The sequence below is a fragment of the Macaca thibetana genome, chromosome 15, assembly GCF_024542745.1.
Source record: "Macaca thibetana thibetana isolate TM-01 chromosome 15, ASM2454274v1, whole genome shotgun sequence".
NCBI classification, from domain to species: Eukaryota; Metazoa; Chordata; class Mammalia; order Primates; family Cercopithecidae; genus Macaca; species Macaca thibetana.
In genome coordinates, this window is record NC_065592.1 from 53841284 (window position 1) to 53865194 (window position 23911).

General features: G+C 37.3%; 1 protein-coding gene across 1 annotated transcript in view; it reads left to right on the top strand.

Annotated features, from left to right (window-relative positions):
* CAAP1 (caspase activity and apoptosis inhibitor 1) overlaps window positions 1-23911 on the top strand; it is a 54046-nt gene that overhangs the window by 21809 nt on the left and 8326 nt on the right. Inside the window, exon 5 of the mRNA XM_050759609.1 lies at window positions 12223-12296. Coding sequence (XP_050615566.1) covers window positions 12223-12296 — 74 coding nt within the window. The remainder of the gene's footprint in view (window positions 1-12222; window positions 12297-23911) is intronic.

Sequence of the window (23911 nt, forward strand, 5' to 3'; positions counted from 1 at the left end):
AAATATAAATTGATCAAAAAGCAAGTTGGTGTCATGTAATTACTAGTTACTACTCAAAGTGTACTGATTACTGGTTATACTAGATTTTAGTACATTGTAACAGTTACGTTTCTTACGTAGTCTGCAACGTACTGCACCCTTCAAAACAGGAGTTTCCTGCATACTGCCATTTATGGTCAGGGTAGGTATTTAGAGAAGACAGAATGAAAGAAAGTACGTAAATGTACGAGGTTTAATGACTGCTTTTGCAGTAAGATATTTATTCTTGAAAAATACTGGCTATTCCTTTGGCTCGATCAGTTGTCTTATTGAGAGCAGTAACTAGAGTTACCTCTATAACCACTCTTCTATTGCTGAACCCTAGCAGTGATATGTGGTAAAACGCTTGCTGTTTGTTAGTTTAATAAATTTTCATGAGTGTATAGAGTTACATAGCCCTTCCGCTTACATAGCCCAATTGAAAGCCAGAGATTAAAAGCTGCATTAGATTTTTTATTTATTTATTTTTGAGGTGAAGTCTGGCTCTGTTGCCCAGGCAGGAGTGCAGTGGCATGATCTTGGCTCACTGGAACCTCCACCTCCCAGGTTCAAGTGATTCTCCTGCCTCAGCCTCCCAGGTAGCTGGGATTACAGGACCCGCCGCCATGCCCAGCTAATTTTTGTATTGTAGTAGAGATGGGGTTTCGCCATGTTGGCCAAGCTGGTCTTGAACTCCTGACCTCAGGTGATCCACCCATCCCGGCCTCCCAAAGTGCTGGGATTACAGGTGTGAGCCACCATGCCCGGACTGCATTACTTTTTCTACCGAGCTATTATAACACAGCTACTCACCATCTTTTGTGTTTTTTTGTTTTGTTTTGTTTTGTTTTGTTTTGTTTTTTAAGACAGAGTTTTGCCCTGTCATCTAGGCTGGAGTGCAATGGCGTGATCTTGGTTCACTGCAGCCTCTGCCTCCCTGGTTCAAGCGATTATCCTGCCTCAGCCTCCTGAGTAGCTGGGATTACAGGCATGTATCACCGTGCCTGGCTGATCTTTGTATTTTAGTAGAGACAGGGTTTCACCATGTTGGCCAGGCTCGTCTCTTAATTCCTGACCTCATGTGGTCTGCCCTCCTCTGCCTCCCAAAGTGTTAGGATTACAGGCGTGAGCCACTGCGCCCGGTCTCTTTTATTTTTAATAAGGGAAAAACATCCATGTCCTTTTTGATGAGTTGGAGCCATCCAGTAGGTTCAGCTCATGTCATTAGAATACTACGAATTTGACTTGTTTCAATTTAGGTGACATATATTCCCTGAATATGTATGTATAAAATAGCTTTCAGAGGGGCAATGGTGTTCAGCCAAATGATAACTTCTCTCAGTAAGTGTCAGCAAAACTGAACTTGTTGAGAATAAAAGAGTTCTCCTTAAACCACTATTAATAAACTTGAATGCAATAAAGTATTTGAGTAAAATTTACCGTGCTCTATAGAACTGCATTAATGGGCAGCATAAATCTGCAGTACATACCTAAGGAAATACTTTTATCAAAAATACAGACCTGAGGCTGGGCACAGTGGCTCACACCTGTAATCCTAGCACTTTAGGAGGCCAAGGTGGGAGGATCACTTGAGGTCAGGAGTTCGAGACCAGCCCAGCTAACATGGTGAAACCCGGTCTCTTCTAAAAATAGAAAAATTAGCTGGGCGTGGTGGCGCTTGCCAGTAGTCCCAGCTACTTGGGAGGCTGAGGCAGGGGGATCACCTGAACCGGGGAGGCAGAGGTTGCAGTGAGCTGAGATCGCGCCGTTGCAGTACTCCAACCTGGACAACAGAGCGACTCCGTCTCAGGGAAAAAAAAAAAAAAAAAAAATTTATATATATATATGTATACACACACACGTGTATATGTGTGTGTATGTATACATATGTGTGTGTGTCTATATACACACCTCTGAGATCTAGGCCTCTTGGGAATTATCCAATTGGGAAATTGACCTGTGATTCAGACAACTCAGATAACCACTCTGGAATGTATCAGTTGTTATGTACCAGTTACTTATTTGCTTAACTCTATCACAGAGAAATTTTAATGTACAAAAAAGAAAAGACAGCAGTACGATGAACCCTTGCATACTTATCACTCATTATGTCCCTTCCATATGACTTTAAACACCCTCCTCCCAGTTTTTCTAATCTGATCTGAAGCAAATCTTGACATAGTTACTTTTAAATAGGAAACAGATAGGCACCTTTCCAGAATCTATAGAACTTTTCCTTAGAATGGGAGAGCATGAGCTTGCCAGAAGCCCCAGATGGGATCTTCATTTCAATCAGGTGGTATGCTTGGCAACTGTTTCCCTGTGGGGAACTCTGAGGGACTTGGGAAGCATTGTTACCTGTTTTTGTAGCTGCTTCTGGGTAAAAAAATAAAAAATAAAAAATAAAAATTATTCTATTACAGAAACCTAACTTTTAAACTGTATCTATTGTCATTTTTCCATCAGTCAATTTACTGCCTCATCCTGCTGCTCAAGCACTGGGTTAGATGATTAGCAGGTATTTTTCCTTTTTTCTACTCTTTCTCTATCACTTTTTTTTAAAATTGAAGTTTCTCTTAATCACTTAACTGATTTGTTTTATTAATTGTTCATTTCATTTGAAAAATAAATTCACTAATGTTCACAGTGTCCTAAATTGGTTGTTAATGACTACTCTCTAATAATGCCCATGTACCTGTCCCATCATTTAAACTGTTTGCTTACCAAGAGTCACTCATCTCTGTTTCCAAGTCAATTTATAATTGTGTGATTTAAATATGTAAACAGGTTAACTATTAATAAGAAAAGATTGATTGATTAAATTGTTTTGAGTTTGGGAAAATTCGAGTTTCTAAAAAGTTGCACTCAATTAGCTGTAGGGAAACAGAATATCTGGAGGGGAATTGTATAAATATAAATGGGTTTTTTTTCACATTCGGATTTTTTCATTTTAACTAAGCCAAAACTAGAAATGTCAACAATGGTTTATGTGAGTAGGATGATATGGAACTCTATTCCATGGATTTGTATTAAAGGTAAGGCCCCATTTCCAAATTGGTGAATTAAAGATGTTTTTAATTTTAAGTTAATAAAAAATGCTCAAAATTACATAATTTAACTTCAAAAAAAGTGTTTCCTATGTTAATAAGTTTTTTTTTTTTGGTGGAAGTAACATTTTCTGTCTGAGTTAAATAAAAGGAATTTCACTGTATTAGGTTTTATTTTGGTTTATTTTATGGTTCATTTTTTATTACTTTTTATTATGAAAAATATCAAGCATATAGAAAAGTAGAAAGAATGGTATAATCAACTCCCATATGCCTGTCATCTAGATCTAACAGTTATTACAGTTTTCCATGTTTGCTTCGTCTATTTTCTTGTAGTATTTTTAGTATATTGCAGATGTTGTTTTTTTTTTTTTTTTTTTTTTTTTTGAGACGGAGTCTTGCTCTGTCGCCCAGGCTGGAGTGCAGTGGCCGGATCTCAGCTCACTGCAAGCTCCGCCTCCCGGGTTTACGCCATTCTCCTGCCTCAGCCTCCCGAGTAGCTGGGACTACAGGCGCCCGCCAAGTTTTTTGTATTTTTTAGTAGAGACGGGGTTTCACCGTGCTAGCCAGGATGGTCTCGATCTCCTGACCTCGTGATCCGCCCGTCTCGGCCTCCCAAAGTGCTGGGATTACAGGCTTGAGCCACCGCGCCCGGCCTATTGCAGATGTTTTAAATCTAATTTTTTAATTTTAATATTTGCCTATACAGTCATATCTTTGTAACACTTAATGTAATTAGCAATAATTCTCTAATATGTGATATTTATTTCATATTCAGATTTTCCCAGATGTTCCCTAAAGGTCTTTTACATGTGGTTTCTCTGAAGCAGAGTACAAGCAAGAGTACACATTGCATTTAGTTGTTCTCCCTTTTTTTTTTTTTTTTGAGACAGAGTCTCTCTGGTCACCCAGGCTGGAGTGCAGTGGCGCGATCTCGGCTCACTGCAAGCTCCGCCTCCCGGGTTCACGCCATTCTCCTGCTTCAGCCTCCAGAATAGCTGGGACTACAGGCGCCTGCCACCACGCCCGGCTAATTTTTTGTATTTTCGGTAGAGACGGGGTTTCACTGTGTTAGTCAGGATGGTCTCGATCTCCTGACCTCGTGATCCACCCGTCTCAGCCTGCCAAAGTGCTAGGATTACAGGCATGAACCACCACGCCCGGCTGTTCTCTCTAAGTCTCTTTTAATGTAGAACTGTGTCCACCTTCCTATTGTCTCTTTGCTTTTTTATTAATAAATGATCTTGTTGAAGAAAGTGGGTAAGTTGTCCTGTACACCTGTTGGCTTTATCTGATTGTATCTTCATGGTGTTATTTGACTTGTTCCTGTATCCTCTGATTTTTCTTGTAAGCTGGGATTTATTAAGTTTTTAAAATTATAAGTGTGTTAGTTCCCTATTGCTGCTATAACAAATTACCAGAAACTTAGTGGTTTAAAGCAACACATATTTATTCTCTCATAGTTCTGGAGATCAGAAGTGAAAATCAGTTTTTCTGGGCTAAAGTCAAGGTGTCAGCAGGGCTGGTTATTTCTGGAAGCTCTGAGGGGAGAATTCATTTTCTTGCCCTTTTCAGCTTCCAGTTGCTGCTTATATTCTCTGTATTGTGGCCCCTTCCTTCATCTTCAGATCATATCACATCATTCTCTGCTTCCAGGGTGATATTGCCATTTCTTCTGACTCTGACTTCTCTTACATCCTTATAAAATGATTACTGTGACCACATTGGGCTCGCCAGAGTAATGCAAGATAATCTCCCCATTTCAAGATCCTTAATCACAATCACAAAGTCCTTTTTTGCCATATAAGGTAACATTCACAGGTTCCGGGGAATCAGAATGTGGGCATATTTGGGGGACTGTTATTCAGCCTAGCATAATAAGGAAGAAATAGTATGAAGTTGAAGATAACTCCTGTTGACTTTCAAATAAAAGCAAAGTTGTATGTACATATATAATAGATAAATAGATAAATTCAAATAGTACACAAGTTTAAAATGAAGATAAAAACCTTTCTGTTTCACCTTCTGATCTCACCCCATCCTCCTCCCATACTTGTTCTTTCTCCTAAGCAGTACTATACTTCTAAACCTTTTTTGTGTCAGGGACCCTTGGAAGTCTAGTGAAGCCTATAGATTCTTTTTCAAAATGATATTTGCTCTTTTTTTTTTTTTTTAATTCATGGATTAAAACAATTAGAAAGGAAATTAATAATAAAATAGTTAATATTAAAATATTTTGTAATATGGTAATATACTTAATGAACAATAAGATCTAGCAGCAGTTCTAATAACTTTCATAATTTTAAAGTACAGAATAAGTATGAACAGTATTTTGGATGTGTGCAACAACTATATTATGTGAAAATATGTGTGATTTCTAATGGTGACAGAATCACAGATACTAATACCTAGAAAAAATGGATTCTAGTGAAAATACAGATGTAATTTTTCCCCATGTGGCTATGTGGAAAATCCCCCCACATAGCCATATCTTAATCCCTAGAATCTGTGAATGTTAGTTTATATAGCAAAAGGGACTGCAGATATGATTAAGTGGGATGGTGAGTTGGGAAGATATTCCTGTATTGTTTTGGTGGGCTCTAAATGCAATCACTTGCATGTATCGTTATATCCAGTGTCCTTATATGAGGGAAACAGAAGGGGATTTGACAGTCTTTGAGACAACTATATGATAACAGCATAGGGAAACAGAGTCAGAGATGTTGGCTTTGGAGATAGAAGAAAGGGCCTTAAAGCCTGTGAAACAGTGTCTTCTATAGAGCGGTGATCCCCAACCTTTTTGGCACCAGGAACTGGTTTCATGGAAGAAAATTTTTCCACCAGGGAATATGGGGGGAGGATGATATCTGTTCCACCCCAGATTATCAGGCATTAGATTCTCATAAGGAGCTTGCAGCCAAGATCCCTTGCATGTGCATTTCACAATAGGGTTCGCATTCCTATGAGAATCTAATGCTGAGGTGGGGCTCAGGCCGTAATGCTTGCTTGCCCACCACCGCTCACTCACCTCCTGTGCAGCCCGATTCCTAACAGGCCATGGATTGATACCAGTCTGCAGCCCAGGGGTTGGGGACCCCTGCTGTAGAGCATCTGGAGGGATTGTGGCCCTGCCAATGTATTGATTTTGGGTAATTTATAGTGATTTTGGGCTTCTGGACTCCAGAATTGGGAAAGAATAGATTTTTGTTGTCTTTCAGTCAGCAAGCTGTGGTAGTTTATTACAAAATTCATAGGAAACAAATACACTAGGCAAATTCACAAATCTTCTGAATTCAATCCATACACCTGGCAGTAAGGAGATGGAGATGGTCCAAGATTCCAAGTTAAAGGCTCGAGCTTCAAAGGTAACCACTGTTAACCTTTTCTTGTGTGTCCTCTTATTCAGAAATGTTATACCAGAGTGAGTGTTTGTCTTCATGTATTGTCAGTTTCTTAACAACTTATTTGAAATATAAACCCATACACATAATACAAAGATTTTAAAAGGATATAGTGAGAGTAAGTCTCTCCTTTTGCCATTCCCTATTCTTTCTTCCTATAGGCAATCACAGTAAACCAGTTCTTGGGTATCCTCCCAGAGGTATTCTGTACATTTACATATATATGTATATATTTTCTTCTCACACAAATGGTAACATATTGTACAAACTATTCTGTACCTTTTACCATTATTTCTTCCATATAAGGATGTCTTTCTCTTGGACTTCGTCCTACCCAGTACATATACTTAGGCCTATTTACTATTCCATTGTTTGGTACAGCAGAACATAAACAGTCTCTTATTAGACATTTAAACATTTTATTAGTGGCCATTTAAAGTTATTTACTGGCCACATGTGGTGGCTCACACTTGTAATCCCAGCACTTTGAGAGGCCGAGGTGGGCGGATCACTTGAAGTCAGGAGTTTGAGACTAGCCTGGCCAACATGGTGAAATCCCGTCTCTACTCAAAGTACAAAAATTAACCAGTCATGGTGGTATGCGCTTGTAATCCCAGCTACTCGGGTGGCTGAGGCAGGAGAATTACTGGAACCTGGGAGGCGGAGGTTGCAGTGAGCCAAGATCGCGCCACTGCACTCCAGCTTGGGCGACAGAGCAAGACTATCTCTAAATAAATAAATAAATAAAATTAAAGTTATTTACTGTCTTTTGTTAGTACTGCGAAACCTTCCTAGGCCTCAATTTTCTCATTTGGAAAATAGAATCCTACCTCACAGGGTTGTTATGATGATTAAATGAGAAAATGATTGAAAGTCTTTAGAATTAGTACTTGCCCACATGGTAAGCATTGGAAAAAAATGTTACTGTATTTGTTTTGGAATTTTTACTTGGAATCTGTAACAATGACTATTCTACTTTATACTGATGAGTACTGGGGATTTCCCCTCCATTCCTCTTATGCTACACAAACCTAAAGAAACCAATAAATTTGTTGTTTTTTGTTTGTTTGTTTGTTTGAGACAGAGTTTCTCTCATTGCCCAGGCTGGAGTACAATGGCGTGATCTTGGCTCACCACAACCTCTGCCTCCCGGGTTCAAGTGATTCTCCTGCCTCAACCTCCTGAGTAGCTGGGATTACAGGCATGTGCCACCACGCCTGGCTAATTTTGTATTTTTAGTGGAAACGGGGTTTCTCCATGTTGGTCAGGCTGGTCTCAAACTCCTGACCTCAGGTGATCTGCCCGCCTTGGCCTCCCAAAGTGCTGGGATTACAGGCATGAGCCACTGTCCCCAGCCAAATTTCTTGTGGTTTTTAATCTTTACTATTGCTTAAAAAATTCATTGGTATGTGTCTATTTTTTTCATTTATTACAAAACTCATTTAGGAGAAAACATATATTTGAATGTATAAAAGGATTTTTCTCACAATTGAGATCAATTTGTTATATTGACATTATTTTCTATAAATTCAGTTCTCTTAGACACAAAGAGCTGACTGCTTTTGGGTTGGTAAAGGATCATAAATTGGTTATCTAGACACCACTTAATGTTCTCATATCCTTTGTAAATTGTATTAGGCTATATAATATGTAGAATGTTTGACATAACATAATAAGTTTATTCAAAATAACAGTTTTTCAGAAAATCTTTACAGAAAGTATTACTAATCACTGGCAATATCGTGACCTTAAATGCTAGATAGCATTCCACATTTTAAAACCTGCATGTTTGCACCTTTAAATGTCCATACAAAGTGATCTAATGCTGATTTTTGAAATTAGAAAGGACATTAAAACAGTAATATAGGGATAGAGCAAAGAGGAGATACTATACTCACCTCTTTGATTCCCTTTAGTCACTTTAAAATAAAACAGAGCCCCCTATTTAGGAAATTGCCTATTCACAAAATCTTGGAGTCGCAGGGTAGGGGACAGTTTATATACAATGAAGCCTTAGAGAATCATGGGTCAGAAAAAGCACTGGGGTGTGGTAACTGATCCTTTCATTTATATTATTTGAACAGAGGAAATGGAGATAAGGTTTCCTTCAGCGGGTGTAGGATTAAATTTTGCTGTCTGAGGAAGGGGCTTGATGAGAGACACAACAGAGATGTGAGTTGATTTATTTGCCATTATTTTACATTTGAGCAAGAAATTTATACCCACCACCCACATTTAGAAATATAGGAGTTCCTATGTGTGGTTGATCTTTATTAAGTTCCACAGATCTCCCCAGTGTATTACTCTGATTTTAAAAAAATCATTGAACTGTAACAAAGGATGGACAGTGGATAGCTTGTGGAGGTAAAATAAAGTAAGTTAGACTGATGTTGGTTTCAGAACTTAAATCTCAGTCATAAGTATAGGGCTCTCGTGATTCAAGGCCGAGCTTGTAAATTAAGCTGCTTTAAAGGAGTGTTGGAGATAGGAGAAGTGAATTAGAAATATAAAAACAGAGCTGGGTTAGGTGGCTCATACCTGTAATCTCAGCACTTTGGGAGGCCAAGGAGTTCAAGAACAGCTTGGGCAACAGGGCAAAATACCACCTTTACTTAAAAAATTAGCCGGGCATGGTGGTGCACATCTGTAGCCCTAGCTACTTGGGAGGCTGAGGTAGGAAGATTTCTTGAGCACAGGAAGTCAAGGCTACAATGGGCTGTGATCACTGCACTCCAGCCTCCTGGAAGACGGGGCAACAACTTGTCTCAAAAAAGAAAACAGGCTTTTTTTTTTTTTTTTTTTTAATTTATTTAAATGGAAAGGAGCACAAAGATAATTGCAAAATTCATAACCAAAACTGGTTTTGGCAGTGTGTTCCCACCCTCTCCCCATTCCTCTTTTTCCAGTTGTTTATAAAATTCTTCCTTAAAGTGTTTGATAGAAATATTTGAATGTCATTTAAATATAAAGTGGAATTGCTTTAGTTTTCCTGATTCTGGCACCTAGTATGTCTTACCACCTGAGAGGGGACAAAATTTTTATTTTCTTAAAAGTAGAATTAAAAAGACATGTACACATAATTTTCTTAAAATTTAAGACATTTCCTTTTTGTAAATATCTTGCCTTTTATGCCATTTATTGGAGATCTTTAAATTGTATTAGAGAATTTTATATTTTAGTCATAAAGTACATCTTGTAAAAATTGCTAGTATAGATTTTAAATTTTCAAACTATTGAAAACTTTCTGGGATTTTTTTTTTTTTCCTTTTTCTTCAGGTAATACTGACAGCATCTAACTTCACTTTTCTGCCACAGGGTGGTGTACAATACTTACTGTCTGAAATTCTGTTTGGTGACTTCAACAGCCTAATAGAACCCAACTTAAAATAGAATGTTGTAGAAGTTCACTTTGGGCACTAAAATAAATTGTTGTATGAGAGAAGATAGTCCTTATAGAGGGGTCCAATTTTTATTTAAAGGGGCTCTAAGGGGTTTTCATAGGGAAGGCAGTTATACTGAGTTATTAAAACATTTGGAAACACTTTCAGACTTATTACAATGTTGCAAGAATAAGAATAGTACAAGAAATATCCATATACCCTTTATCAGGATTTACTTATTGATCTTCTATCCCATTTGCATACTAACTTTTTATATATGTATATTTTTCAATGAAACATTGGAAGCTAAGTTATATACATCATGACACTTTTCTCTATATGTTACACTATGTTTTTCCAAGAGAGAGATACTCTATTATGTAACTGTAACACAGTATCAACTTGAGTAAATTTAACATTGATACAATACTTTTATCCAGTTCCCCATCAGTATTTCAGTGTGTCTTTTGACTCAGTAATGACCTTCATAACAATTTCCCTACCAGTTCAGCAGTCTCAGGTCAGTTATAACATTTAATTGTCTTGGCTCTTTAGCAACCCTTGAACCTGGAATAGATCCACAGCCTTTGTATTTTGTAACAATGACATTCAACTTTCCTTAACAGAACATTACTTATTTCCATTTTGAGTTTGTCTGGTGATTCTTCATAATACAGGTTTATATATTCTCAGCCAGAATATTATATAAATGATATATCGTCCTCAGAGTATTACATATATCCATCCTCCTCTTACTGGTGATGTTACATTATATTTTGAAGTCTTTTGTTTTGTTTTGTTTTGTAAATTTAGATGTGTATGTTTAGAAGAATAATTAAATGCAATTCTAGGATGTGTAAAAGCAAACATTTTTCTCTCAAGAAACGTACTTACACTAATGCTCCCAGTAGGTAAAATCTAATTTGACTGGAAGGTTTGAGGTAGCACATTTTAACTTTAAACCTTGCAAAGCTCTTAATGTAGTATACTGGCATTTAATCCGTCCCTGGATTGCCAAGGAAAATTGTTGATACCCTCCTTGGGACCTGCCAGTCATTCTGGTGAATGAATAAAATCTGAGTAGGTGAAGTTGGAGAGAAGTGTAAAACACTGAGATATCCCAATTATAAATTTCTGATGTCATAATTAACAGCAAAGCCAAATAATTTTGTATTCTCTGAGTTTGGGCTTTATTAGTGCAGTTTTAATACAAAACAAACATATAAGTGCCAGAGGTGCTGACTGTAAAGAATATTGTAAACTTCTCAAAGAAATGATCACAAGTCTTTTTTAATCCTTTGGTTATTTGACGGATTTGTTACTGTTAATGGACACAATTTTGTGAATAGGAAGATTTCCTAAATATTGCTGGTATGTTATCCTTAGGATGTGTATAAAAATTCTTAGAAGGTGATAGAGATGCCTATTTTGAAGAAAATGGTCACATAGCTCATTTGAATATTTATAATTTCTTGACCTTTTTGCTGAAAAGTATATTAAGATGGTATAATGCTAAGAAAGCACATTGTTGGCCGGGCACGGTGGCTCAAGCCTGTAATCCCAGCACTTTGGGAGGCCGAGACGGGCGGATCACGAGGTCAGGAGATCGAGACCATCCTGGCTAACCTGGTGAAACCCCGTCTCTACTAAAAAATACAAAAAACTAGCCGGGTAAGGTGGCGGGCGCCTGTAGTCCCAGCTACTCAGGAGGCTGAGGCAGGAGAATAGTGTAAACCCGGGAGGTGGAGCTTGCAGTGAGCTGAGATCCGGCCACTGCACTCCAGCCTGGGTGACAGAGCAAGACTCCGTCTCAAAAAAAAGAAGGCACATTGTTTTGCAGCTGTATTCCAGAACATAGTGAATCGAAACTTTTTTACATGATCTTACATTTAATCCTTTTACTTTGATTACATCTGTATATTACATATAAAATATGTATTTTCCACATACTGTAGACATCAAAGCATTTGAGGTATGAAATTAAATGAATATAAAGTAATTTGAATGCCAAAATGCTCATTAAATTTAACAATTGAACTTGAAAAATTATTGGTTACTGCTGTGAGTTGTGATTCCTCCTATCAGCTACCCTGCAGAGTATTGGAAGGGAGAAAAAATTACTTCCATGTTCCTTTCAGGTTTGCCCCTTGATTTTACAAAGAAGTGTACTGCTTAAATTGCTAGTAGTTTCTAGCTGCTGCTTCTGACACTTGAATACATGTTTCTGAGTTTCCAGAGTACACTGAATAACACCCTGGGAGCTTAGAAGAATTTAGCCTGTCTTCCCTAGTGCCTAACTTAATTCTGGGAACCTGGGTAGTAAATATTACATGATTGAATATAGTTTTACAAGTTGATCTTATTTTCATTTCCCAGGCAAGACATCTGTATAGATTCTGCTTCATCCATGAGAGAGAATAAGCAACCTGAAGGTTTGGAATTAAAACAAGGTATGAATCAAGTACTTGATTATTGTATAAAATTCACCTGAAGAATAGAATCATTTTACCAATAATAAATTTTCAGTGTCTAACTCACCCCATTTTACAGATAGAGGAAGAGAGCAATTTATTTGGTCAAAAATCAGAAGTGTAAAGAATATATCCTTTACTTCATGATTCTTTTAGCTACTGGAGTGACTATATTTTGTGATGTATAGTTGTTACAGAAGCCACCAGAAAATGTTTTATCATCTTGAATAGTTTTATTTCAGTAATTTATTTTATTTTATTTTATTTATTTATTTTTGAGATGGAGTCTTGGCCTGGCGCCCAGGCTGGAGTGCAGTGGCACGATCTCGGCTCACTGCAAGCTCCACCTCCCAGGTTCATGCCATTCTCCTGCCTCAGCCTCCCAAGTAGCTGGGACTACAGGTGCCTGCCACCATGCCTGGCTAATTTTTTGTATTTTTAGTAGAGATGGGGTTTCACCATCTTAGCCAGGATGGTCTAGATCTCCTGACCTTGTGATCCACCTGCCTTGGCCTCCCAAAGTGCTGGGATTACAGGTGTGAGCCACCGCGCCTGGCCTATTTCAGCAATTTATGTATCATCAGCTACAAGACATTGGAGATACGTTAACTGGGTAGCTTTGGGTTGTATGTGGAAAAAAAAAAAAGTAAGTTTTATAGGATAACGTTTTTCCCCCTGAGGTATTTTGTCCTTGTTTACTTACTTTCTTCCTTATTTATTGCTTTCTTTAAATCAGTTTTTGTCATTACCAGCTAGCAGAAATAAAGTGGTAATTTTAATTTATTCAAGCCAAGTACATTAGTAGGGCTAATCTTTTAAACGCCTTTTTTGCTTCTTTTTTATCTTTAGTAGGAAGAATTGAAAGTAAAATAAGTTTTTATTAGTTACTCAAATGCCAGCTCACATTTGTTTCTGATAAAATTAATTCAGAGCAGTAAAAATTTATTGCAGCCAAGAAGATTAGGTTATCTATCATGTAATCACCTAATCTTTGATGGCTTAGAATAGTTTCTCTAAAATATGAGTCATATGAACGTATTTGGTAGAGAAAAACAAGTCGCTATTTAGGTAGAATTTTTTAAAAAACTGGTCTTTTATTAATGCTTAATTTAAAAAGTGGAAAAAAAGGTTAGATAATGAATTTAGTGATTTGTTCAATTTATATAGAGAGAGCAAAATCTAGATTTTCTGTATTTCTGATTTATTTACTGTAGGATTTATGAATATTTGATTGTTCCGAAAATTCCCACTGCTCTTCAAAAGTTCTGTTGTGATAACCTCATATATAGCCAGACAAAATTACGTGTTTGTACTCTGACTTCTTCTGAGCACCCCCATAAACTCAGATTCATAATTTAATTGACATTTATTTGTCATATATAAATACATGCTAAACACCTATTATTTTATATAATATAATCATATATTATCTTACACCTCATGTATAATTAGATTACATCTCATGTATCATTAGACTACACTGGTACTGTTTCTTCTTTGTTTCTGCTCTTTGTATCAAATGAACAGGCAGTATAGAGGATATGCTGTTAGATCATCTGAGGAGAAGAGAATGTTCTATAAAGGATAAGAAAAGCTAGTGGAGACCACAGATTAGCCATTGTTACCTTATAAGAGAAGATGTTTTTCTTTTCGCATGTTCACACACTCAGAGTTCTTTAGAACTCCCTTCCTAGTGTCAACAGCCTGATTTGCTATGATTTCTTATGAGAACTTCAGTCATGTGAAAAACCAGTCATGAAGGTGCAGAGAGGGAGAGAAGAAGACCTCCGACGAGCCAGATTTCAAAAGCCCAGGCCTTTTATGCTTAGGAACCTGCACCACAGTCAGGTCCTCATTGCGGTATGAGATATTAAGAACACATCAAGCAGAGTTGAGAAGACGTAAGATCAAAGTGTAGCAGTACCATTGTACAATACAGTTCATGCTCATGTTGTGACTAAATCTATAGGAAATAGTTAAATTAAGTTTTAACCTTTTTTTTTTTTTTTTTTGAGACAGAGTCTTGCTCTGTTGCCCAGGCTGGAGTGCAGTGGCGCAATCTCGGCCCACTGCAAGCTCTGCCTCCCGGGTTCACGCCATTCTCATGCCTCCTGAGTAGCTGGGACTACAGGCGTCCGCCAACACACCCAGCAAATTTTTTTTATTATTATTATTTTTATTAGAGATGGTGTTTCACTGTGTTGGCCGGGATGGTCTCAATCTCCTGACCTCGTGATTTGCCCACGTCGGCCTCCCAAAGTGCTGGGATTACAGGCGTGAGCCACTGCGACCGGCTAGTTTTAACCTTTTTAAGAAAAGCAGGGAATTAAAATCTTTTGGAAGAGTATCTACAAAATGATTAAAATATAAAATGTTTTATTTCATAATGGATAAACATAAGTTACTTAGAATATTTATTTATGGAGAACATCTTCCAGATAAATATTAGTATAGCTGAAATCTGAACTAGATAGTAAGTTGCTTGAAGTTACCAAACAAGCTGAGAAGTATATCAAGAAATAGACATCCTGATAGGCTCAATAAAGATTATTCCCTTTTTTCTAATGCACTAATGTTTTCTATTTGTAACGTGCATAACCTGCAACATCTAATATCTCTAACTTTTCTTGCCTAGCTAGCTATTTTTGTTCACAGTGAGCTCAATAAAAGCAGAATATAAGCTCCTTGTGAATGCACTGTCATTTTAATGGCTTGACCAATTGAGAAAATTCACTGAAGCTTATTTAGTACAAAAGTAACCTTTTGTTCAGTAGACCAAAATATAAAGCAGCATTGAATTTTCTTTTTGCTCTTTCAGAATAAAATAAATCATATTGTGACCTATTAATGGTATATAAGTTATTTAAATTACATTATCAGTAGAGCATTTAAAATACCGAAGTATTACTTGAATAATACACAAGTATTAATTATACATTAAGTTGAAATTGGCATTTTCTTGTCTAGTGCTGGTTTCATTTGTCTTTGTTGCTAGAAAATATTTTTGAAACCGGCAGTGCTGAAGATGAGTATCAGATTGTACACTAACTTCCACTGCACTTTAATAATAGACTAATAAAAGGAACTACCTTTACAATGAAAATGTTATTTAAATGTAAATATAATCTGTTGGTTCAATGATTGGAACTGTAGTAAAACAGAAACTCTTCTGTTAGAAATTCTTTCTTTCTCTCTCTTTTTATTTTTTTGCCCTGTCGCCTAGGCTGGAGTGCAGTGGTGTGATTTCAGCTCGCTGTAACCTCCACCTACTGGGTTCAAGCAATTTTCTTGCCTCAGCCTCCCAAGTAGTGGGAATACGGGTGCCCACTACCATGCCTGGCTAATTTTTGTATTTTTAGTAAAGATGGGGTTTCACCATGTTGGCCAGGCTGGTCCCGAACTCCCTACCTCAGGTGATCCACCCACCGTGGCCTTCCAATGTGCTGGGATTACAGGCGTGAGCCACTGTACCCGGCCAGAAATTATTGCTTAAATAATTTCAGTCAGAATGCAGTTGTATAAGAAACATCAGTTATAGTTTTTACTCATTAGCACAGCTATAGCACGTTTGTAGGTACACATGTGCATGCACATGTACCTGTGCAAGCTCACATGTGCAAGTTTGAGATCTTATGTTAATTTCCTGGAGGATTTCAGAGATTGCTGCTTTTCAAATAATGGTGGCTTATATAAATTTTCTGAATTGGTCAGTTGTGCTATAGTTAAAAACTTTGTTGAAGGTATTTCATTTGTAGAAAATACTTTAAAAATATCAACTATCTGCTAATGTTAAGTTTACTGCAGACATTCAGCAATGGTAAAATATTGGTCTGTATTTAAATTGTTGCTTTAAAGTTTACAATTGGAGAAGTATGTCGTTTTGTGAACTGTTTTACTTTGTAAATTCAAAAATTCAGTTCTTATGGTTTGTATTTTTTCTTGGAAGTTTTCATGAGAAAAATTTTAAAACTATACATGAGAAATAGCTTTGTTAAGTTAGATTGAAGAGTTGAGGTTTATAGTTGTTGCTGTTAAATATTTGAAGTACTATTAAATGGAAGCGTGATTAGATTTTTTCTATATGGCCTTGGAGAAGAAAAAAAATAGAACCAATAAATAGCATTATCATTAGACAAAATTTTTTGGTCTAACGCAGTGGACTGCCTTCTAAGATGTTTCTGATGCTGAAGGTTTTGGACACAGGCCACATATATAGCCATGTGGTGGTGCTGTTGTAGAGGATTCAAGCAATGGTTGGCTGTTTGGCCTTGGTCTTCAAGTTCCTTTCTAGCTGTCAGGTTTGGTTAAGACCAGTGCCTCGTGCATTGTTTGTGCTTAGGAAGAATGGTTAATAACTGTTTTCCTAAATTGTTTAATGGAAGCAATGTGAAATATCCCCTTTTTTTTTGTTATCTCTACATTTTTTATTCTATCGGAAGAAAAGAAAATGTGTTTGATTTAGTCTTTGATTTGTTTAATGGTTCCTTAAAATATATTCATTTGAATACAGTCATTAAAATAAATAATATAATTAAATGGTGTATAAAATGATCAAAGTCAATGAAGATATTTACTACATCTTATTTTGAATATTTGTACATTAACTGTCTCATGTGAGAATCTTTTCCTTAAAGACATGCAAGCACAAAATATGCACACAGAGTTTTGCTTTAAATAGGTTCAAACCCTTCTCCCTTTTAAAAAAATTATTAGCCAGGCTCATACCCACAATCCCAGCGTTTTAGGAGGCCGCGGAGGGAGAATCACTTCAACCCAGGAAGAAGGTCGAAGCTGCAGTGAGCCATGATTGCACCACAAAGATTTCAGTATTTTGAGAGAAATGTTTTAAGTACTCATTTTACACATTCTGTCCTGTGATGTGTATCATAGGATCTTAGACATACTCCTAAGGCATCTACTTTGGAGGTCACATAGTGTAAACCTTCAATCATTATTGGGACACTGGGTTCTTTTTAGTCATTACACTCTTACTCAGTTCATTAGGGAAAGCACCTCTTTACCAAAGTGCTCCTACCAAAGGAAAGACAGTAAATACTAGGCTTGAATCCAGATTTGGTTACCAGTTTCAGAACTCTTTACACACAGCACATCATAGTCTATGATTTAATTTGCGGTTTTGGCTGCCACATCGTATAGTTGATACATAATGAACTTACACTTTATTTTTTATTAAAAGGCTTTTTTTTGGTAGCAGCTTTAGGTTTACAGAAAAAGTGAGCAGGAAGTACACGGAGTTCCCATATACCTGCTTACCAACTCTTCCCCAAGTGAACCAATTTGTACATTATTATTAACCAAGTCCATAATTTATGATTAGGACTTACCCTTTGTGTTGTACATTCTATGGGTTTTGATAATTTTATAATGACATCAATCCACTATTACAATGTACAGAATATTTTCACTGCCTTAAAAATCTTCTGTGTTCTACCTGTTTATCCTGCCCTCTCTCTCCCCCAACCCCTGACAGCCACTGATCGTTTTACAATCCCTATAGTTTTGCTTTTCCTGGAATCTCTGTAGTTTTGAATCATACAGTGTGTAGCCTTTTCAGGTTGGTTTCTGTCACTGAGTATTTGAAGTTTCTCCATGTCTTTGTGTGGCTTGATAGCACATTTTGTTTTATTGCTGAATTTCCATTGCATGATGTACAGCATTTTATCCATTCACCCATGACATCTTGGTTGCTTCCAAGTTTTGGCAATTATGAATAAAATAGTGTGCAGGTTTTTGCGTGGACATAACTTTGCAACCCATTTGGATAAATACGAAGTTTAGTTTTGTAAGAAATTGCTTAACTGTATTCCAAAGTGTACCATTTTGTATTCCCACTGATGATGAATGAGAGTTCCCATTGCTCCACATTCTCATCAGCATTTGGTAGTGTCAGTGTTTTGGATTTTGGTCATTCTAATAGGCGTATAAGTAATCTCTTGTTTTCTTTTGCAATTCCCTAATGATATATGATGTTGAACATCTTTCATTCACCTAATTGCCATTTTGTATATTTGGTGAGTTGCCTTTTCAGATCATTTGTGCATTTTAAAAACTGGGTTGTTTTCGTATTGTTGTTTTAAGAGCTCTCTATGTATTTTGGATACCTGTGCTTTGTCACATATGTTTTACAAATGTTTTCTCTGAATCTGTAGCTTGTCTTTTTGTTCTCTTACTAGTTATTCATATGTAATACACAGACTCTAGGTGTATGTTTGGTGCATACTATATTTATTCAGGTGAGACTTTGTAAATATATCATTTAAGGGACGCACAAGAAGAAGATACATTCGGCTGAACCCAGCATCCTAATTTGTGAAGCTTCTGTGGTTATTTTGAATCTGTTAAGTTCTGGAAAATCGTATAGAATGTCTTAAGTGCATAGGTTTTGGAAACTTACTTGGGTTTGATTTTGTTTTGCTACTTTAGCTATGTGAACCCAGGGCAAGTTACTTAAACTCTCTGTTCCTCAGCTTCCTCATTTATAAAATAAGGATAGTAAATATGAGTGCCTGTTTCATTATGTAGGTGTAAAGATTGAATGAATTAATACACACAAAATGCTTTAGAGCAGTGCTTAGTACATATTAAGTGCTCAAAAGGATCAGCCCTAGTAATAATTTCTGTTATTGTTGTCATTATTGTTTTCTGTCTCATCACCTCAGTATCAACCTGGCAGTTTCTAATTGGTAAAAGGGTCTCTATATATTGAATCATAATATGCCTTTATGTAACTTGTATTCATTGGTTTCTCTGTGCCCTTTGGTTTGAAGAAAATGAGTTTAATACATCTTCTAAATAATAGCTCTTAAAATTTTGAAGTTCACCCCTTCATCCAACAAACTTACTGTTTTGTTCTAGGCACTAAGGATAGAAAGATAAATATGTCCTGATCTGGAAAGAACTTGTCTAATAAAGGAAAACAGATATGTAAATAAATTTTTTTCATATCCACCTGTATCTGAACCTATGTACTCCCCTTATCTCCTGTTAAAACGGATGAACTCTTTGTGCTGCCAAGACCAGCCCCTCTGTTTGAGTCCTGATCCTGCTACCTTTTGGTACCTGCAAATACTTCATTTCTCTACCTAATTAATGTCCCCCTCTGTGGTGAATTACTGCCAGCAGCCATTTCACTCATCATTGCTCAGTTCTCATCTTGACCCATCAGCAGCATATGACAGCATTGGTTATTTTCTCTTTCTTGACACTGGCTTTCCTGGCTTTTTCTGACTTCTAAAGGATGAGTGCCCCAGGACTGACTTTTTTCTACCCTGTCTAACTGATGATCTTACGTAGTTTCAAGACTGGCAGCTACTAATTTATTTCTACAATTCTGACTTCTAACACTTGCGTATCCAGTTTACTTATTAAATGTCCAGTAAGCATCTTAAAGTTAATGTGTACCTGAATAAATTCTAGATCCCTCTCTGACTCCCTACCCACCCAAAAAACAAGAAACATAAAAACTACAATACCGTGCTGCTTCTACCATCTATCCCTGTCTTAATAAATAGCAGTTATATTCTTCTCAGTGTCCAGGCCAAGAACCTTGGAATCATTCTTCAGTCCTTTCCTTCATCTCCATCCTGATCCCCCTGTTTCTATCCGTGCTCATGGGAGTCTCTTTCACACAGCAGTCTGATTATTTTGTAATGTATGAATGGTCATGTCAATGTTCTTATCAAAGCCTTCTAATAGCTTCCCACCTCTACACAAAATCCATAGTCCATCTTTCCTTTGGCCAGTACAGCCTTAACATGATGTGACCTGTTACTCTCTGCCTTGCTGTCTCTGCTCCTACCTCATTGCTTTCTTCTAGCACTCCAAACACTCTTGTGTCAGGGGCTTTGCTTTTGCTGTTCCTTCTGCCTGCCTGCTTCCTCCTCAGATAACCATATGGGTCTTCCATGCATCATTTAGATTCCTGATCAAATGTTACCTGATCTGTCTAAACTAGTTGATACTAATTTTTTTTTTCCCAGAGCTCATAAACCTTCTAATAAACCTAGAATTCATTGGGAATTGATGTCAGGTTTACTGCACTACAGTCTTATAGAAGTCACCTTTTGAAAACCAGGACTGTGTTGATCTAACACATATCTAGTTCACAGCCTATCAGTTGTGACTGCAAGTTTTAATACCTGTGTTCCAATATATCAAATCTGAGATCTAAACTTGTTTACACCAGTAGTGTACTCTTATTTATGTCAAACTACTGTTTTTAAGATTATTTCCATATCTATGAAGCCTTCCCTTCCCTAACCTACTTCTGCTCACCTCCCCTCTTCTCTCAATACCCTTTTTGTTTGTTTGTTTTTGAGACAGAGCCTCCCTCTGTCACCCACGCTGGAGTGCAGTGGTGTGATCTCAGCTCACTGCAACCTCTGCCTCCCGGGTTCAAGCAATTCTCCTGCCTCCTTCTCCTGAGTAGTTGGGATTACAGGTGCACACCACCATGCCCAGCTAATTTTTGTATTTTTAATAGAGATGGGGTTTCACCATGTGGGCTAGGCTGGTCTCAAACTCCTGACCTCAAGTGATCCATCTCTCTTGGCCTCCCAAAGTGCTGGATTATGGGCATGAGCCCTGGGAGACTGAGATGGGAGGATTGCTTCAGCCCAGGAGGCAGAGGTTGCAGTGAGCCATGATTGCGCCACTGCACTGCAGTTTGGGTGACAGAGTGAGACCCTGTCTCAAAAAAAATTTAATTTAAAAATAATTTTACATTATCTAAATTAAGAATCAAGTCTCTAGTGTCTCTTTCTGAGCTTATATTTAAACAAGCAAAAGCAGTGCCACAAGAAACATGGTAGTTTGTGAAGTAGACGGTGAGTTCGAGCACATTTTCCTAGGATGGGTAGATTGTGGAGCACTGAGATGTTACTAACAAAGTATTTGAGTGTGATGCCCTTTTGAATGAGTATAAGTTCCAAGAAATCTCGAGGGGGAAAAGTTGCTTGCTTCCAAACTCCAGTGCTTGGAAATTGAGACAACTATTCTGCCTTCATTTTTCCCTTTTAGGTATTTTCATTTTTGATATCAAACTTTTATTCTTTCAGAACCCTGTATTAGTGGTAGGAAAAATGATAAATGCTATTTTAAACAATTTTTTATTTACTTTCAGATTACTCGACAAAAGATTATAGTCAGGACTTGCTTATGTCAGCCTGTTATTGTGCCCCAGTGCAAGACCAAAAATATCCACTTACCTGATCCATTGTAAAAGACAAGCAGGGAGTCCGTATTGTGCTTTTTATCCTAGAATGGTGATGTCTTCAGACAATAATTTTGGATACTGCCTTTTTTTTATATATTCCCACTTGTGCATTTTATTCTGTCAGGCTCACATACCTCTGTACTGAGCTTGCATCTAGCATTTTACTTGTGCCCATTTTTGGAGTTTCCTCTTCTGTTAATATCACCTAGTAGATTTTACCCATTCTTAAAGACCCGTCTCATGTCGTGTATCTATGAATGTCTCCCTGATTTTTGCCTGTTGCCTTGTATACTCTGAAATTCTGTTATATTTTATATTGCATAATTTGGTATGTTAAAGTACAATGCCATACATTAAGCAAAATGTGAAGGCAAAACCTGTGTCTTAATCATGCCACAAATATTTTGTCACTCTGACATTTTGCAAGACCTACTTCTGAGGCCTTTATAGCACCATCATGGCATGTGTAAAAAAGGTACTTAGTAAATATTTATTTGATTCTTGGAATAATCTCTGAAGGGGATAGTTAATGGATTTGTGAGTCTTAAAAGTCAAGTTTACAGGCTGGTGGATATTCATGTTATTTGGAAGTTCAGTGACGGTTCAACAGAATACTAGACAGGTTTTCTCTACTAAATCATTTGCATTTTTTCTTTGTCTTTAGAAATCAGTTATGCCACGATTAAATTTTATAAATGATGGTCAACCTAATGCACTTAAATCTAAATCAGTAGTTTAATACACTACACAGAAAAAAAAAAAAAAGCCAAGTTCTCCATAACAGTGTTGCTGAATGCCTTCATAGGTTTCATCTGTCCATTATAACTGCATCATAGATGCCAAAACTTTTTACACATCTGAAATAATTTAGTATATGTTAAGTGACTTGTATAATAGAACATGGCAAATTATTGGAAGAGCTTTATACTTCAAGTCTTTTCAGTATTTCTTAATTTTCATCATTCCAGTAGAGTCAGTAACTCATTTTTTAAAGCATCATCTGCAAACTTATTAATACATTTCCAAAGATAATTTACTCTCGTTTTTGGTATTAGGGAATTACAGGGTTTTCCCTATCAATCATGATCCTCAAATAGAAGAGGTAAAACTTGTACATTCTTTCTAAAGAATTAACTTCATCCCCAAATAACTCATTCAGAGATCTCAAAATTTTGGGGAGTAGTCATGTTCTGTCTCTCTAATCCCCACTCTGCCCACATACGTATGTGTATGTGTGTAAGAGAGAGTTTTCAGGAAGAAGTGAGGTAAATTATTTCTACTCCTTCAAATAAAGTATAGTCAGTAGTAAGAAATATAACAGGTAATGTGATACCTATTTCAATAAAGCATTAACATAAGTTTTCACAAAGTTTTGTTCAAAAATTGTTTTACTAGCTGGGCGTGGTGGCTCACGCCTGTAACCCCAGCACTTTGGGAGGCCGAGGCGGGCGGATCATGAGGTCAGAGATCAAGACCATCCTGGCTAACACGGTGAAACCCCGTCGCTACTAAAAATGCAAAAAATTAGCCGGGTGTGTTGGCGGGCGCCTGTAGTCCCAGCTACTCGGGAGGCTGAGACAGGAGAATGGCGTGAACCTGGTAGGCGGAGCTTGTGGTGAGCCGAGATCACGCCACTACACTCCAGCCTGGGCGACAGAGCGAGACTCCATCTCAAAAAATTGTTTTACTATTAGAAGTAATCATATAACATGGTTTGTGGTAAAATGTCAAAAATATGTTTGTGAACTAAAGAGGTGTTTGGGTTCTACAAAGGCACTACTAGTACTTTTTTTTTTTTTTTTTTTTTTTTTTTGAGACGGAGTCTTGCTCTGTCGCCCAGGCTGGGGTGCAGTGGCCGGATCTCAGCTCACTGCAAGCTCCACCTCCCGGGTTTACGCCATTCTCCTGCCTCAGCCTCCCGAGTAGCTGGGACTACAGGCGCCCGCCACCTCGCCCAGCTAGTTTTTTGTATTTTTTTAGTAGAGATGGGGTTTCACCGTGTTAGCCAGGATGGTCTCGATCTCCTGACCTCGTGATCCACCCGTCTCGGCCTCCCAAAGTGCTGGGATTACAGGCTTGAGCCACCGCGCCCGGCCGGCACTGCTAGTACTTTAAGCCCACTTAATTTAAGCTTTTTTAAAAATACCTAAAGGAAAAAAAGGAAATAAAAACAGTTTTGATGTATGCATGATGCTAAACTAACATTATTGAAATCCACCAAGAAAAATAAAAGACAATTGGGTCTGAGGTAAAATATAAAAAATGCAATTAAAAATAATAAGAATAAAAATTCATACTATTAACTAGAGACATAATAAAGTGGCACAGGAAAGAGAGCAAGTAAAAACTTAGATCTAAG